The sequence below is a fragment of the Pongo abelii genome, chromosome 3 (genome assembly GCF_028885655.2).
Source record: "Pongo abelii isolate AG06213 chromosome 3, NHGRI_mPonAbe1-v2.0_pri, whole genome shotgun sequence".
NCBI classification, from domain to species: Eukaryota; Metazoa; Chordata; class Mammalia; order Primates; family Hominidae; genus Pongo; species Pongo abelii.
Window position 1 is genome coordinate 188,152,470 of NC_071988.2, and position 19,271 is coordinate 188,171,740.

The 19,271-nt window shown below is 34.6% G+C and overlaps 1 protein-coding gene across 3 annotated transcripts in view; it reads left to right on the top strand.

The window, feature by feature from the left end:
• Positions 1–17,226, top strand: part of TLL1 (tolloid like 1) — a 236,193-nt gene extending 218,967 nt beyond the window's left edge. For 2 of the 3 annotated variants that reach the window (XM_054554674.1, XM_063723716.1), the window contains 3 exons: positions 3,539–3,752; positions 11,937–12,187; positions 13,398–16,532. In XM_054554674.1, the coding sequence (XP_054410649.1) occupies positions 3,539–3,752; positions 11,937–12,187; positions 13,398–13,532 (600 nt within the window). In that variant the 3' untranslated portion in view covers positions 13,533–16,532. Of the gene's footprint in view, positions 1–3,538; positions 3,753–11,936; positions 12,188–13,397 lie in introns of all 3 variants that reach the window. The other variant, XM_024246040.3, reaches the window with a different exon arrangement.
• The last annotated feature ends 2,045 nt before the right edge of the window (positions 17,227–19,271 follow it).

A 19,271-nucleotide genomic window follows, 5' to 3' on the forward strand; every position in this document is an offset into this window, starting at 1 on the left:
AGTTTAAATGTTCACCCTTGCTAAATTTTATTTGTGCATTAAGTGCTATCATTTTACTATCTTGTCCTTTGTGAATATATGCAGTTACTCTGTAAGGCCTCATTCTTTAGCCATTGCCTGTATTTTCAATAAAAGAACCTCTACAGATGTTCATATGAGAGAACAGTGTCTGGAAGCCTGGCCAGGGGCCAGCCAGGTAGATTAGGCTTGCTTGGGTGTTCCAGAAATAAAGTTATTATTTCCACAGCCTATAACAAGAGTTCAGTTTTATTTCTTTTGAATTGGACTCCTTAATCTCTTAGCTTGCTTGTCTTGTGGGAAATGCATTAGGATTTCTGACTAGGGCCCATGGTTATTCACTTTTTTTTTTGGCCTTTCTAAAACCCAGATTAGTAACCCTAAAATTATAGAAATATAATCATGGAATGAGTATGCTTTAAAGTTTTTTAATACCCAAATACTTACAAAGTCTTAAACACTTAAGAAAAATGTTTAAGTCTACCAAAGGAAGATAGTGTTTGAGTGGAAATCTAAGTTCCTTACAGCTTTATACATTCAGCTTTGCTGGCTATCCTGTCTCCGTTGAGAACTTGCAGGACTTTTCGGGAACCTAAGTGTCTTCTGGGGACATTTCTGCAGCATTGGTTCCTGGTGGTTGGAAATGTGCACATTCTTTATTATTTAGATATTGAGATTCATGGTTGAGCTTGTGTTGTAGAATAAAGTGATAAATGGCATATCACACCTTATCATCATGAACTCTGAAAAATATTTTAGAAGTTTTTCCTTTCCGAAGAGTTCCTATAATAAATTTCTGTGGCCTGGAAATATTTTCTATTGATGTAAAGTCACAGGGTATGGAAGGTTCTCTGTGTGGGTATCTCTACTATACAAGGTGCAGACTTCCGAGATCTCAGCCTGTGAATTAGTCACACATTTGCTTGTGTGTGGTGGAGCTTTTAGTTCAGGCTGATTTCTGGAAAAGGACCACCCGGCCTTGGCATTTGACCTAACAAGTTGCTACCTATTCCAAAAAGAAAATTCATTAATACCTTAATGAATGAGAGTTGTTTGCATCACTAGAATATATGTCAGCTATGGAACCTTTGACTAATATGACTCTTACAGACTCAGTCTGATTCCACCAGTAATTTGATAAAGAGCTGTAGTCAGTTGACTCCAGACCAGCTGTCAGAATGGCCCCCAGCCCACCAGCTCAATGCTACTTTGTGTGGTGTTGCTCCGTTCTGTTAAACAGATGTTATGATTTAGGCCAGACATCCTGCATTTCATTAGGAAGAAAAATAGTCACCTATTTATCTCATTCATTCAGTGTTCAATGGACCAATCAACTAACTGAACATGTGTGGTCTGTAAATTCTGATCCCAGCTTTAGCCATTACTTACAGCAAATACTTTAGAATGCCACTACCTCCAACTTTCTTAAAATACTCTCTTCTATGCAGCAGGTTTCCCTGATTCTTTGCTCTTTATATTTACAGATTAATGACTTTAAATCACAATCAAAAGAGATACTTGTTCAACATGCAGTGGTTTTCAGATATTCTTTTCCTGAACCAATGTTTTTCCTCTTGAAATAACGTTATATTTATAATTCAGAAGCGTAGTTTCATATTTAATAAAGAACTCTAGGTGCGGTTAAACCAATTTTCTCATAGTGGTTTCCTATCAATTACAAACTGATGTTAGGAATGTATATATGTACACAATGGTAATAGAAGCAGACTGCTATTTCATGAGAGGCAGAAAATGAGATTTAGTAGGCCCTGTCTGTAGAATTTTCATACTTGAGGTTGGCCATAAACGTCAGCTAGGTTTTTGGGTAGATACATTGACAGATTTACGCAGACATCCATATACTTATTCAGAATCTTCTGCATCCTGCGCAATGTGTGTACTCCAGTGGGTTACAGAGATTAACAAGTGACACATTCCTTCAGTTATCACCTGCTTTGCATGTTGTGCTTCAGGATAAAGAGACTCTACTGATGTCTCCTTGTTCACTGTATTTCCCTACACTGTCTTCTCTTTCCAGTGAGATTCTTTGTATATGTTCAGTCTTTTTGTACTAGCCAGTGTCTTTGGTCAAATGAAATAAGCATTCCTTTTCATCCATAATGATTATAACAAACAATTACTCTAATGCTTATTGGTTATAATTTTTTTATTTCTACTTTTTAAGTAGAGTGCAGTGGAAAGAGGCAAAAGAGAGATCAGCTTTTTTTCCCCCTTTTCTTTCTTCCGTTAAGTAACTCCATTCCTTTCTACTACTCCCTAGTTAATATGAATTGTTTATTTCATTTCTTTCCTCACTTCTCCAAAGTCAGAAGTGATAGTGGGTGATGTAGTGTGGTATGGAATAGACAGTGGGTTCACACTGAGACAGAGCAATTTTTAGTCTTTTTTTTTGTATGTCTTCAATTAGACTGAACATTATGGTCACTTCAGTAAAACTGTATCAAAGAAAATAAGTATATTAAAATTTATGTGCCAATATTTTTTTGGAGGGATTATAGCAAATTAACAAAGTTTGAAATATATTTCATACTTTTTCATGTTTATTTGCTTTATAATATTTTAGTTTTCTTCTATAGACTTAAGTAGGAATGATGGCTTTATTTCTTCAATGTATGATGGTTTTTCTGGGGAAAGGAAAGAGCCTTTGGCAATGGCAAATAACCTGTAATTTATGTAATTATTAATAGCTTGGACAATGTTATTTTCAGTCCATCTCAATTAAACTTTCCTTTGTGATCTATAGTATGTTATACATTTAATTATTTTTTATTTTAAATGTGCTAAGTCACACAGATGAAAATTACAACACAGGTAAATTAGAATAGTTTTTAAATATCATAAATAAGAGCAAAGCATTCAAACTCTCCAAGATGTCCAATATTAAAATAAGTGTACCATCTACATGAAAAGTAAATTAAAAATATTCTAGCATTAAGTATTATCAGTGTTTGCTAATGATATGGTTTGTAAGAGCTAAATAAAGAAATATATAGTGAAAATTATTCTCCTTTCATTTATGCTATGAAGATTTGTTGCATTTAAGTTTTGTAAAAATGTAATAATACTTTATTGAGTTTAGTTTAAGTGCCTAAGGGTAGGATAATGTTCAATGGGTTCTATGATTATCAAACCCAGAAGGACCCAATCTTTTAATATGATTGTTTGAAATTTTCTGATGAATCCTTTGGATTAAATTCAGAATAAAATACCATTTTTTATATTCTGTTTAAATTCTGAGATTGAATTGCAATAGTAGAATTGGTTTTAATAGCCAAATAGTAGAATTTCATATGAAGTTATTACATTGTTTTCCTCATTGTGTCTTTTCAGAGATTACATATTTTAATGACTTCACATCTTTCTCAATTATGCTCTAAATGTATTAAATTATTAGTATGCCCTGAACATATTTTATTGATATGTATTTCTGTCCCAAAAATTATCTCATTTTGAGTGATTTGTTTTTTTAAAAAAGAAATTTTTCTTCTTTTTAAAAAAGGCCTTTAGTGAATTTGAGATTGAGCAGCATCAAGAATGTGCTTATGACCACCTAGAAGTATTTGATGGAGAAACAGAAAAGTCACCAATTCTTGGACGACTATGTGGCAACAAGATACCAGATCCCCTTGTGGCTACTGGAAATAAAATGTTCGTTCGGTTTGTTTCTGATGCATCTGTTCAAAGAAAAGGCTTTCAAGCCACACATTCTACAGGTCAGCAAATTCGAGTCATGCTTCTCTTTTTTTGACTGAGATCCAGGTTTCTCTTCTGGTGAACTTGGTTCAATAATAGGATTGTAAATAAATCTCCAAGCATAGCAGATAAAATTTCATTGAAGCACTTTGTGAAATATTTGCAGTACCACACAGCATCCTACCTAAAGATCTTTGCAGTTGTTGAGCTTTAGGAAAACCCAATAGTTTCTGTCTGATTTGTGATCAGTACAGTTTGTTTAAGTAGAACAGTGCAGTTTGTTTAAGTAGAACTGTACCTAAATATTTATACAATGTATTTCATATTAACATTAGCAGTTTGATTTGTATGTTATGTTTAACAGATAGAAATGGCTTGATATTAAAGATGTATGTTTTATCTAATAACCTATCTGATTAGCTATATTTTACATTAATATATTTTTATAAATAAGTTTAAGACTGATCTACTTGACAGAGCCTCTATTTTTCCTTTGTTTATTTGGTATGCAACATGATCTTTTGCCTAATCCTACTCTCTAATTTACTCTTACAGATTTCAACTAACTGCTCTGGAAATCTTAAAGAAATAGAATTTAATTTAGAAAAATATGAAAAATTTTAGACAAAAATATAGAGTAACATTACTTATAGTTTGGAGACAGTTTAGTTATATGTTCCATAAAATATCTAGAGAATGTCCCCTTTTCATTCAGTTAAGACAATGTATCAGTTAAATGTAGATATTAGCTGGTCATTTAGCTTATACTGACACCTAGTGGCATTGCTGATGCATAAACGATTGATACACGGGAGAAATTTGGCTTGGTGGAAAACACAGTATCCCTGCACTTTGGGAGGCCGAGACGGGCGGATCCCGAGGTCAGGAGATCGAGACCATCCTGGCTAACATGGTGAAACCCTGTCTCTACTAAAAATAAAAAAATAAAAAATTAGCCGGGTGTGGTGGCATGCGCCTGTGGTCCCAGCTACTTGGGAGGCTGAGGCAGGAGAATCGCTTGAACCTGGGAGGCGGAGGTTGCAGTGAGCTGAGATTGCGCAACCGCACTCCAGCCTAGGCAACAGAGCGAGACTCCGTCTTAAAAAAACAAAACAAAACAAAACAAAAACATACAAATTCATCCATGACATAATTTTAGTGAAATTTTGTCATGAATTTCTGCTGATTGTTTTTATTCTTTTGCTTGATTTTGTAATTCATAATTTTAACTATTCCATTATCCAACATTATTTTTCACTCTAGTATATTTTATGATGAGCATTAGATTTATATTGAAGTCTGTGATAAAGATATTGCCAGGATACTAATCTGATTAATAATAGTAATCATTGGTCTTCTATCAATAATGCAAATTAATTGCTTCTTATGATTAATATAAATATAAATATTATGGCATGAGGAAAATCTTACATGGACCAGAGAAATGTCATGCTAATGAGAGATTTTCCACACATTTGACATTTACTCTTTGAATATTTTTCTTATAACTTGTCACCTAATGAAGGGGTGGAAAAATAAAATCCTATTACTTAATCAATATTTCACTGATAGCGCAGAGTTCATCACATTTTAGAAAATATCGTCATCATAGGTTCCAAGAAGGTAGTGTGAAAATATGCTGTCAAAACTGTTTAAATAGTTGATGATATAGTATTTTAAGATTATCTATTTTTTTCTTAGTTTTATAAAAACTTACTTTTATACTGTCTCTTTTTACCCCTTGTAAGTGGGATAACTGAGGTTCCATCATGTCCCAGTGTGTCGGTACATCTGGGTTCCTGCTACAAGTGAACGCTTAACTAGCGGGAAACTTTTGAAAAGATCATTTCTTCGGATCTCAGTTTTCCCATCTGTAAAATAATACTCCCAAGGTTACTTACAGCAGTAAAACTCCGTAACTCCCTAATTTGCATGACTTCTGCCCATGCACGCCATTTGCAGTGTTTGTATTATGATTAACGTTCCATTGAGAGGATCTAATTTTATCTTAATAGAGGTCATGTCAAGGGGTGGCCTGCCCCTCCACACCTGTAGGTGTTTCTCGTCAGGTAGGACGAGAGACTGAGAAAAGAAATAAGACACAGAGACAAAGTATAGAGAAACAATAGTGGGCCCAGGAGACTGGCACTCAGCATACCAAGGACTTGCACCGGCACTGGTCTCTGAGTTCTCTGTTTTTATTGATTATTATTTTCACTATCTCAGCAAGAGGAATGCACTAGGAGAGCAGGGTGATAATAGGGAGAAGGTCAGCAAGAAAACAGTGAGCAAAGGAATCTGTGTCACAATTAAGTTCAAGGGGAGGTACTATGCCTGGATGTGCACGTAGGCCAGATTTATGTTTCTCTCCGCCCAAACATCTCAGTGGAGTAAAGAATAACAAAGCAGCATTGCTGCCAACATGTCTCGCCTCCCACCATAGGGCGGTTTTTCTCTTATTTCAGAATTGAACAAATGTACAATTGGGTTTTATATTGAGACATTCAGTTCCTAGGGGCAGGCAGGAGACAGTGGCTTTCCTCTATCTCAACTGCAAGAGGCTTTCCTCTTTTACTAATCCACCTCAGCACAGACCCTTTACAGGTGTCAGGCTGGGGGACCGTCAGGTCTTTCTCATCCCACGATGCCATATTTCAGACTATCACATGGGGAGAAACCTTGGACAATACCCGGCTTTCCAAGGCAGAGGTCCCTGTGGCTTTTCGCAGTGCGTTGTGCCCCTGGTTTATTGAGACTAGAGAATGGCGATGACTTTTACCAAGCATACTGCTTGTAAACATTTTGTTAACAAGGCACATCCTGCACAGCCCTAGATCTCTTAAACCTTGATTCCATACAACATATGTTTTTTTGAGCTCAAAGTTGGGGAAAGTGGCTGGGGCAAAGTTACAAATTAACAGCATCTCAGCAAAGCAATTGTTCAAGGTACAGGTCAAAATGGAATTTCTTATATCTTCCCTTTCTACATAGACACAGTAATGGTCTGATCTCTCTTTCTTTTCTCTACAGTCATGTATTGTGATCCAATGGTAGAGAATGCACTGGACATTTTAGGCATACACACATAGTTTACATAGATTGAATCCTCAAAAGAACTGTATGACATAGATATTATCCTCATTTTGCAGACGAAGTCAGTGAAAATCTGGATGATTAATTTGCAGTTTCTAAAATAGTGTCAAAGCCTGGATTTTATTCTAATTCTGATTGTCTCCGAAGATAATGTACTTCCTACTATAGTAATATTTTCTCATGTAAAACTTTTGGATTAGGAAGAAAATGAATATAAAACTGTCATTCTTATTAGGTGAAGATTGAATGCTTCTTTATAGAAATATTAAGTAAATCTCTTCAAAGTATATGTGACTAGGCTCATTTTATTTCCCTGTTTCATTCACAACCATTCAGATACCTACGTGAAGAAGCCTAATCACAATTTGTCAGGCAAAACGGGCCATGGATATTGTTTAAGCCTGCCCTGTCATTTCAGAAATGAGAAATTTGAGGCTAAAACATTTAATGGTAACTAAAATAGCATAAGAAATTAACAGTTGAAATTAGAGTCCTGGCTTCCCGATTGCTGTTCCTTTATTATTCTGAGAATTTTTGATGTTACTTGTTTGTTTTTTCAGCTAGGTTGGAATTTTTCTGGTAGACTTCTTTTTTCTGTTACTTTCTAGCAGTCATACATGCTGAAATACTCTTATTTATGTCTGCTTTTATTTCTCCTCAAAGTCTCTTTAACAGGTTCATTTATTCTACTCTTTCATCAAATATTTATTTTGCATCTGCTTTGGACAATGTAAATGTGTGGGAATTTTTAAGACAATAGAAGGGAATCCTGCCTATTGACAGCTTACAGTCTGATAAGTTAAACTTATGATTTTCAATTTATCTTTCAATTTCTGCTGACAAGACAGCCAAGTCCAGTACCATATCTGTCAGCATTTGCTACATGTATAAAGCATTTATTCATTATTTACTGTCTTGTCTTCTAGAATATGGACAGCTATTTTTGATGGATCCTTAAGTATACAGTTTAATTTGCTTAGGTAAATTTATATTTCTGTATACAATTTTAATTTTATGCCCAAGAAAAATTTTTAACTATGAATTTTTAAACTAGGTGATTAGAAATGTTGTACTATGTAATGATGGCTGCTTTTCTTTACAAGTTAAAAAAAAAGTCCACGGAAAATGGACTTAATTGGAAAGAGTTCTTTTTTCCTCTGATAGTTTGCTTAAATTCTAATTCCAAATTTATTTTAATAAGTAACAAACAGTATTACTCCAGCCTTAAATAAGTTAATTAAAGGAAACAAATCTTTAGTAAAAAAAAAATCCTGTGTCTTTTCTAAGAGGATGTGGCTACAAAACAGAAAAACAGGAGAAACATGGAGAGAAAATAATTTTTAAAATCAAAGCATTGTCTCTTGGGACTTCTTTTCTGTAATATAAAACATCATGCTCTTTGTCAATGACATTTAAAAATAAAATAATATATTATTAAACTCTTTGGAAAGGAAATTATTCGATCTAAATCAATTAAATTGGAATGTTCACTAAAAGCATTTGTAGGTCAAATTACAAGATTTCTCCTGGAGTTTAATACTTTACCAGGAAATAAACAAACCTGTCTTTCCAAATTAAAATGAAGTTCACCCTAGGCTTCTCTTCCCTTCTTGTTACCTTTCTTATTCAGCTTCATTTTCCATTTCTCAGAATTCTATAAGAACCGCTTGGGCAGCTGTTCTTTATTGATGTAAAAATGCTATTGCCAACATACTAAATAACTGGTTTTGTATTTTTCTGACTTGGTAAATGAATAGGTAGATTTGATGAAATCTGTGATGAAAATGTGTTCACCGTATTTAAAAATCATCTTTTAAAGTGACCTATTACAATAAATGACCTATTGACCATTGCTTGAGTGGCCGGGAGGATTCTGGAAAACACCCAGAAGCAATTGCCCTCAGGCTGCCTATTTTATTCTGGAATTTCTCTCAGGGTATATTATAGGTTGGTGCAACAGTAATTACAGTTTAATAAAATCACACCTCTTTTGCATATAGCATTCAAATGTTCATTTCATTCTTTACAAATTCATCCTGTGGACTGAATTCTGTCATGGGGTGTGTGTGTGTGTGTGTGTGATGGTTAGAAATTAATTCCAGATTTATTAGTTTGAGCGGTGATCCATAGGAATGAAGGTGTGCACTGCAACAGATAAACGAAAACGGAAGCAAAACCGGGGGTGGGGGGAACTTCTTGTTGTCCTTAAATGCAATTTAAGGCATTTGTTTTTAAATGTAGGCCATTTTTCTAGAAGTTTTTAATAAAGTTCCATAAAGACAACTTCCTGTGATTTTCAGATTCATAAAGCCTCTATGAAGTCATTTTTCCTCTTCTGTTTAATTTCTTCAGTTCTTCCTTGATTTTTATTCCAAGCTGTGGCTGGCAGAGGGTTGCTTCTTCTGGATCCTGGTCTTTGTGATGCTAACTTGTATCTGTGAGGCAGACACACAAAAGGCTGCCTGCACCAGATCTCCAGGTCCTCTGCTGCAGCATTTCCTGGGCTGTGGAATAAAAGTAATGCAAGTGCTGAAGCTATTTTAAAAAGCTGAAAGCAAAATATATCAGTCAATTCTCAAACTTGGAGAAGAGGGAGAATTTTTAAAAATCTGTAAATGAGATTACAGATTTACATATTTATATGTTGAATTCAGAAATATTTTCCACAAAATATTTTACTGGCCTTCAAAAATCGAATTTTTCCTTTCTAATAGGAGATTAATAGTGCTTTAAATTGTTGTTCAATTTTCCTGGTTTCTCATTTCATACCTGAGTGGATCCTACAGCACAGATGATGGCATTTACATGTACTTATAGGAAAATAATAACAATAATAATGGTAGCTTAAATTTATACAGGTTTTACTATGCCAGGTACCTTTTAAGCATTTTTCATATATGAACCTATGCACTCCTCATCTGGACCGTATGATGTGAGTACTATGGATGATTCCCTTTTTAGAAAAGAAATTGTGGAAAAAAGTCCCCCAGCTGGTAAAGAACAGAGCCAGATTTGCACCCAGGCAATTTGACTGAGAGTTCCATCCCAAGAAGGGGCAAATAATTCTTGGAGTTACTGAGATAAAAAAACCACTGTAGTGGGAAAGGGAAGATGCTTGGCTTCCAGTTTGTGGGACTTGGGAGATAAAATCCCAAGGCTAATTAGTATTCCAGCTTTCAGGAATATTTCCTCACATAAATACATTTGTAATAGTGGCACCTCTATCAGTAGGTTGTGTGAGATACTCATCTACCATTTGGAAGATGGAGCTACATTTACATTCACCATGTAACACAGCCCAATGGGGAAGTCATTCTTGTGATTGGAACCCTAGCTGGAAGTTCCTTCATATGTTAGTCACACAAAGGTCTCTGAATTTGCTGTTGTTTATGACAACACCCATAGATTTGCTTGGGCACACATGAATTCAGACATATGTGAAAGGGGTTCCATACCCGTAATTCAGAAATATTTTGTTATTTAAAAGTCAACAAACCACAATATGGGTAAACTATACACAAATCTGAAAAGTCCAATTTAGAATTTCAGCTGCCTAACCATCTTCACTAAGGACTATCTGGTCACAGACTACCATGACAGTATTACAATTGTACTTGGCTATCCAGGGGTTTGCTTCTCCAGATCTTACCACATTGGATTTCCCCCGGGATGTTCCTCATTTTAGCAGTGAAACTCCTGCTTCCCAGAAACTCTTTCAATCCTTGACGAACAGGGACAGAAAGAAACTCTACTTTCTCCTGACACTTTTCATATCCCATTCTTTTATCTCCCTCCTAACCACCATGCTTGCTTGGATAGGTTGGTGGGGCATTGTAGGCTTTCTGCCTTTATTTAATCTCCAGTAATTAAAAAGTTGTAGGGCTCTGGCCAGGTGCGGTGGCTCATGCATGTAATCCCAGCACTTTGGGAGGCTAAGGCAGGTGGATCACTTGAGGTCAGGAGTTCAAGACCAGCCTGGCCAACATGATGAAACCCTGTCTCTAGTAAAAATACAAAACATTAGCCACATGTGGTAGTGAGCGCCTGTAGTGCCAGTTACTTGGCAGGGTGAGGCAGGAGAATCGCTTGAATCTGGGAGGCAGAGGTTGTAGTGAGCTGAGATTACGCCATTTCACTCCAGCCTGGGTGATAGAGTGAGAGTTCTTCTCAACAAAAAAAAAAAAAAAAAAAAAAAAGCTTTGGGGCTCTGACTACAAAGTGTTCCTGAGAAGAGTGTTTGAAACCTTTTATTTTCTAAATTATACTAACTGAAAGGTTTTATGCACACTTATTTATTTTGTTGGTGTATTTACCTTGAGCAACAAAGGTCACTCAAAAATAACTGGTAGAGACTATGTTTATTAATTTCTTTTTTAAAGGAGCTGTGAGGAGCATTTACTATTTTTTCATGTAATAAACACAGACTATTATTGGATAGGTTGTAGAACTGCAAAGATAATTATAATTAATGATATATGTAGGTTTTTCCCCATCAAGTGAGATAAATATTTCTATTGAAGTAAAATACTACTATTGTATATATTCTATATAGAAAGTTCTATGTAACACAAACACACGCAGAGGAGTTTTATATCTATTGTTGAATTTTAAGTTACTTCTTCTTTGCATTTGGGGTTCTTAAATTGTTACGATTAAACTTGAGTTAATACTCTGGCGTCTTCTTTAAGAAAATAGTTATTTGAGACTAGAGACAGTGTTAGGTAGAAAAATTTTAAAAATTATGGAGTTACTAGGTGGTAGATTCTAAGTGATTTTCATGTTTTAAATTCTCAAACCTCACTACAATTGGTACCATTATTTTCATCTGTATTTTACCCTTGAGAAAATTATGGCTCAAAGACATCACTTACCCAGAGTCACAGAGCCAGCAGGTATTGGGACTGAGATTCCAACCCAGGTCGTCCATGTCTGGGGCCTGGGTGGACACCCATGACACTATCTGACTCTCCAGTTATGGAAAATGTATCTGACGCTGGAAGTAGAAACACAAGTTAGACAATGGCTAGGCTACACTGAAACTACACTGAAATTTAAATTGGACCCATTAAAGCTCATTGACCTTACTCATTTTATTTTTCTTTCCTGGGCAGAGTGTGGTGGACGATTGAAAGCAGAATCAAAACCCAGAGATCTGTACTCACATGCTCAGTTTGGTGATAACAACTACCCAGGACAGGCTGACTGTGAATGGCTGTTAGTATCAGAACGGGGCTCTCGACTTGAATTAGCCTTCCAGACATTTGAAGTGGAAGAAGAAGCAGACTGTGGCTATGACTACGTGGAGCTCTTTGATGGTCTCGATTCAACAGCTGTGGGGCTTGGTCGATTCTGTGGATCCGGGGTAAATATACCACCAACAGCATACCCTAGACATGATTAAAGATGCCTATTGATTCATGATTGATATGTGTACCATTCACAAGTTGGCAATGCTTTTGCAAAAAAAAAAAAAAAAAAAAAAAAAGCTACATTGTATTATAAATGGCTTGACAAAATATAACATGTCTCTACCCTTATCACTTCACTTCTATGAATTTGCCTGAATATCAGGTGAAACCGATGAAATCAGTACGTATAATTTCTTGTCACTTTTCCATTGTTCTAACTTATTATGCAATAAATATTTAAATACTTAATCTAACAGCAGCATATTTACACACATACCATAGACAATTCTGTCACATTTCTAAAGTAAAGCATAAAGGAAAAAAATAATATGCACACCATTCTAATTCACGTTCTCTTTTTAAAAAATATATTTGGCGGCAGTGGCAAGGTCAGCCACTGGTGTCTGTACACAGGCAGTGCTACAGAGATATTGTTCCATTGCAGAGTGTCGCTTGTGCAGGTGCAGAGTGCCAGGTACAGGTCAGAAGAGGTCACCATGAGAAATAAGGAAAAGAAAAACATAAGGTTTTCTCAGTGCTTTTCCCCCAGGATTCACTGCATTAATATTTATATATTTATAGTCTTCTGAATACATATTTTGTCCTGAAGATAATAGTCCCAGTTTTTCAAACATCTACCAGTAGCTATTGCTTCAGTAATACTGTTGAACTCCTGCCCAAATGACAACTGAAATATAACGAAAAAGCTTCTTCGTGCTTAGATTGTTAAAACAAGAAATAATGGACGATTTGGATTTTGGAAGTGGCTCTGCTCCAGAGCAGCTTCTGAAACACATTTAGTATCTCTACACTCTCTGAACCTCACTTTACTGATTTGTAAATCAAGAGAACTTGGCTTAAAAGTTTAGGGAAAAACACTCAAGTTCTAGAGAGAAAAGTGCCCAGAACTTAGAAAATGTAATGTATGTTCAGAGCTCAGCTACATCACCGACTAGCCACATGAGCTCTAGCATGTCACTTTCTTCTCCGAATCCCATTTTCTCCTCTATAAAGTGAAGAAGTCGATTGCACCTACTCTCCAAGGTTGTTGGGAGGATTAAATTATATTCCAAAGAAAAGTATTCCCAAACATGCATTACATTGAAGAAAAAGTGATTCTTTTTATTGCTTCTTTACTTGCTTGTTGTTTTTGTTTTCCTTCAGCCACCAGAAGAGATTTATTCAATTGGAGATGCAGTTTTAATTCATTTCCACACTGATGACACAATCAACAAGAAGGGATTTCATATAAGATACAAAAGCATAAGATATCCAGATACCACACATACCAAAAAATAACACCAAAACCTCTGTCAGAACACAAAGGAATGTGCATAATGGAGAGAAGACATATTTTTTTTAAAACTGAAGATATTGGCACAAATGTTTTATACAAAGAGTTTGAACAAAAAAATCCCTGTAAGACCAGAGTTATCTTTGTACTAAAAGAGAAGTTTCCAGCGAAACCCTCATCAGCATTACAAGGATATTTGAACTCCATGCCTGACGGTATTAATAAAGCTGGTGAAAGGGCAGCATATACTTCAAGGAAGACTCTACAAGCTTTTGTTCAAAGCTTGAAATAGATGCCTCACAATTCAGACAGTTTAATTCAGGAACTGTGACCCTGCAGTGTTCTTTTTGACAATTTGTCAAGATTTAGGGACATAAAATGATCTTGCAGGTCATAAACTGGAAAACAGTATTCTGGTTGTCTTAGGATAATTGCTGACTTTGTATCTTGGATACAGTGTAAACCAGATCCATATAAGGTGAATGTGAAATGGGAGTCTTTTGAGGGTGATTTGTACTTTCCATGTGTATGTGTGTGTCTGGTGTTCGGAAACTGGGATATTTCAGCTTCATTATTTCCACTTGCAGGCCAGCTTAACCTCTGAAACACAAATGATCTTGAGACCACTTTAGTGTACTTACATTTTGATGAGTTTGAAATGTCAATGGTGTCTATTATTGCAGTTAAATTCTAGACACCAGTTCTTTAAGTCTTGGAAAATGCCCAGTGAATTGGTAAACTTAGTTCTTTTTTTTGGAAGTGCTGTCTTTTCACACCAAATCCAAGAAGCCTGTGATGTCTTATGAACCTTGTGAGAAAACTCCGAAGAGGTGTGAGCAGGATTCTTCTGAATGACTGTCTGGATGGTTCATTACTCAAGTTACTGCTGCTGCTATTGTCTTTCCTTTGTTGTCGATCTGTTATTGCTGTATTATTATTGTTGATGTTGTCATGGTTAATCTATTTTTTAAAAATGAAATGAAGCAGAAGTAGGTCTTGTGAGAACTGAAAGATCTCTTTCATTTTTCTTTTCCTGGGATTCATTTTTTCAAAATGCAATGCTGGAAAAAAAAGATTTGTTTCTGAAAGACTTCTTATGGTGCTATTCCATAAACTTTTTTTTTAAACAAGTTTTTGACCTTTGAGCCAACCCACCTGTAGACTACGAATGTCTCCCTATGGCTGGTGGCATTTGAAGACTAAAGACTTGTCAAATATATCAAGAGTATATCATTGCAAGGGCAGCACTTGTCCTGTGGAACAACTACTTATAATGCCTTAGAATTCTTGCACATGATCAAACAGATCCTCCTAAAACACACCTTTTGAAATGTTGAACATAATAGTGTACGTTAATTAACAGCTCTATGAAGAAAATCCATTTCCATGACTGAAGCATTGGATATAAATATGGTGTGCTGCTTTTATTGTAGAAAATGTAATTTGAGGATGAGTTTTCTGCTTTAAAGGCATGTGTGTTTTTAAAATTAATGAATGTAGAAGTGTGATTGTCTGAGTGAGTGAAACTACAAGAGGTAAAAAATAACGGGTGGTTGAAAAGTTAAAATGTATGTGCCAAGTTCTACTAGAATTCCATTTGAAATAGCACCTTCCTTAGGTTTCATGGACAAATAATGGGAACTTCTAATTTTGATCAATCCCATTAAAAAAAAAGGCTCTTTCCTTTAGATAAACTCTATTTTGATGTCAATATAGATTACTGTATGAAGTAGCTTTGTTTCTGTTACCTGTCCATGAGCATACAACATTGAATACAATTGGGTGTATTCTTTCAGTTTTACAAAATTAAACTATACACACAGATGTAGCTTATCTGTTTTTTTCTTAAATTGTTGCCCTGAAAAAATTTCTTGCATATGAATTGTAAAATGTAAATACATTTTTATAACCAACGTTTTGATCTTATTGAATGTTACTTTGAAAATGTATAACTATTGCCTGCAATGTAGATGAGCCTTTTAGTAGAGCTGATTTATTCCAGTAACTTCTTCCATATTTTCTCACTAATCTCCAGTTAGCCAAAATATGCCAGAAATGGGAAAGAGAGGGGAAAAAGTCATTAACACCTATACTGTTCTATACTACTCCTACCCGTGTGCTAGGAATGTGCACTAGCTCTTTTTAAATTCCGTGCTACACTTTGAGGACTGTCATCATGTTCTCGTTTTGTAGTTCAGAAACTGAGGCTCAAAGAATTTATGTAACCTTCCCGGAGTCACAGTGTAAAGTTAGATGTTGAAACCCAGTTTGTCTTATATAAATGAGTCTCTGCTTGTTCTACAAAGGTAATAGAATCAATCTTGACCTATATAAGTAGTAGATTTTTTATGGTGAAACTTTCCCACATAAAGTAAATTTTAGGGGTGAATTAGAGTAAAACTTTCAGGATAAGCATTTTGTTCTTTTCAAGAACAGCATGAAATTTAGAATATCAATGATAGCTATCTTTAAGAATCAGAATTAGTACTAGAAATTAAAAAAAAACCTATCGTTTGGAGTTAGTATGAGCCTTTTGTGAAAATAAATGTATTAAATTATTTTGCCTGATGTGGTAGGGGAAATGTGTTGCTCTATATTAAGAAATATTCTGGATATTCTGATTGACGTCTTATTAGGCCACAGTGAGCTATGCTCTGCACAACTGAGAAATTAGGTATTTAGAAGGCGTATAGAGATGTTGTCATAACTAGGTCTTCAACGTGAAAATTAATTTTTATTGTATCATGTCAGATATCAGTTTACCACATATTATTTTTATATTAATTCAACATTTGCCTTAAATGTGTTGTTAAATGAAAATACAGACAGCTTCATTGTTGTGTTGTTAATAATTGTTAGTTACTGCTCCAGGCATTTTATTAAATTAATTTTTTAAATTATTTTCCACCCTACATCAGTATACTGGTTGTGCTTTATATTTGCCAAAGTCCTAACTCCCATATTGTCCTCTCTGACTATACACAGAACAAAAAAACACTGTTCTCGCTTGATTTTATTAAATTATTTTTAAAAGTCAATTTTGAAAATAACTGAGTTTATTAAGGAGATCGTGACTTAACTTAAATGGACCAAATAACTTTTTAAAAGAAATGCATGAGAAGCAATTGTGTTTCCAAAACCCTCAAGTATCCCATTCCTATATTGGCTGGATTTTTGCTATCTACAACTCATTTTAATATGTCACAGTATAAGATTCAAATTCTGTTTAACTTTGTTTTAAAATATCTTAGTCTCTTTTATTTGGTTTGTGATACTGCTGTATCTTTGGTGGTAAGCTTCAAATATCAAATTTTGTTCTGCCATATAGAAAAATCTCTAAAAGCATCAAATGACTAATTTTATTTTTGTAAGGTTAAAATTTATTTTTAAAAGAAACATTAAATTATATCTTTGTGTAGATTTAGAAGGACTATAACCCTGTGTGACATTATAAATTACTTAAAACAGTTATCAAATATTTGGAAACTATTATTTACTAATAAGAATAAGACTTGCCTTATGGAGAATTTTTGATGCCACTTGTTAAATCACGCATGGAAGGAGGAAAGCAGAAAATATAATTGCCTCCTAAAGATATATAATTCCAATTGCAGTAATGCTTTCTATTTTACAACAACAAATGTGTAATAAGAACTTGTCAAAAAGAGAAAAAAAGGTGGCCTGTGAATGAATTGAAAGTTTTTATGCTTCAATGCATGGTAATTGGTTTCCAATGAATATTTAGCTTTTGGTCTTTTATGTTATTGTTATAAAACTGAGAAACTTTGCATTAGGTTAGGAAACAAGAAGTGGAGAGGCTGGCTCTGTTATTTTGTGAAATAGTATTGTTTGTCTCCAAACTTTCTTCTGACATCTACATTTTCACTATCTAGTTTCCAACCTGCCTAACTTTCCCTCACTCCAGTATATAGAACCTGAATCCAAGCTGGTCACGTGACTCTAGTTCCAGCCATGACACCCTAATGCAAGTACCCATGCAGGATGAAAACAAAGGAATTACAGGGCTCTGAGCACACTTCACTATATATAACCTCCCTCTCATCCAATATTCTAAGCAGCAAATGAATACAATGAATATCAACTTCTAACTTCAAAAAACTTGTAGGTGGAAATGTATCTGCATAAAAAGCAGTTGAAAAGAGATCTATTAAACTATACACAGATTGAGGCACTTAGAAGGTCCTAGCGATCAGGGCTTATCTTTATTTATTGCCAGGTTGGAGGTATATGAGTAAATATTGACATTGCTTCTGTTGTTATATTTCTATATGAATACAAGTTAACGGCTTCCCCAGTCCCTCTGATCTTACTTTGTCTGTCTGTCTGTATTGTCCTTATATCTGGAAAGTTACTTATATAACATTTTATTTTTGCTCAATTATCAAATTTTCAGAGCATACTTGCTTCTGAAAACAAATAGCAATGAAGATTACTAAACTGATTTACACTGTTTTAAACATGTTCTCAATGTTTCAGTGTATTTTGCAAATTACATATTTAAAAATAGATTCAATGGTGCTTCTTCTATTGAATAATATTATAGGATGATTATATTAGCCACAATATTTAATTCTACAACAAATCTAAGAAAGAAAAAGTTGCATTATCGTTCAAAAGCTCTGTTTTTTTTTTTGAAGAGCAACTGTAAACATTTAGCTAAATACAATAAATGTCCATCAAAATATAAAAATGCATCTATATTCCCTTGTAATATTTTTATGTTAGAATTAGTGCCTCACAAAAGTGATAGCTGACATTGAAAACAGAGTAGTAATGTCACCGCACTAACAGAGGTATAAGAGGAATTACTTTAAGGAATGACATTAAGAATATTTAAACAGAAAGATTGCCCAGACAGGACAAAGTGAAAGGATTATAGATAATAAGGCTTCAATATGTCAACCTCCCCTAAAAATTATTTAGTGGATATTCCTGAAGGGACTATAATTGAGACAAAATGTAAATAGCAGGAAAATTTTCCTCGGGAATCATAAATTTTTCAACGTTTCCTTATGAAACATTTCTTTATGAAAAATTTTTTCATAAAGTTTTCCATTTTTATACTTTTACTATATGTGTATTAGATGTGTTTGAATTCCCTGGGATTAAAAGGTTGCTCATAATAAGTTTTGCCATTTTCAAACCAAAACGCATAGTACAACAATGTATTTTACTCACTCATTTATTCTGTTTATTCACTGAACAATATGCTTCATACTGTGCTAAGTACTATGAATTCGAGATAAAAAAGAAAAAGTAGCAATCTTTGCTCTCATGCAGTTTACATACTAAAGAGATAAGCATTAATTTAAAGTAACCCCCCAAAGTTGAAATTTCAGTAATGAAACATGCATGTGTATTCTACTGCCATTTGGGAGCATTTTGCAAAATTGCGTGGTTTGTATTTTGAGACTAGCATCAACATAAACATCCTTGGTTCTGCATTTGAGCATTTAAAAAAATTCAGTTGTCCTATAAAAGTAAGTTTTTCTTTGCACGTATTACTTGTATTTTTAATTTATAAGTTACTGAACCTCAGGATGGACAATTGGGGCTTTTTGTAAACAATATGTTTTACAAAAAGAGCTACCTAATACTAGCACCAGCAGCACTTGATAAATTGTAGTTCTAAATATCAAACACATGTAACCCATTATCTCCAATCAATGCTGACCTAACTGGTGGAAAAAGGAGTTTTTTTCACCAATAGTGTGATTGCAGGA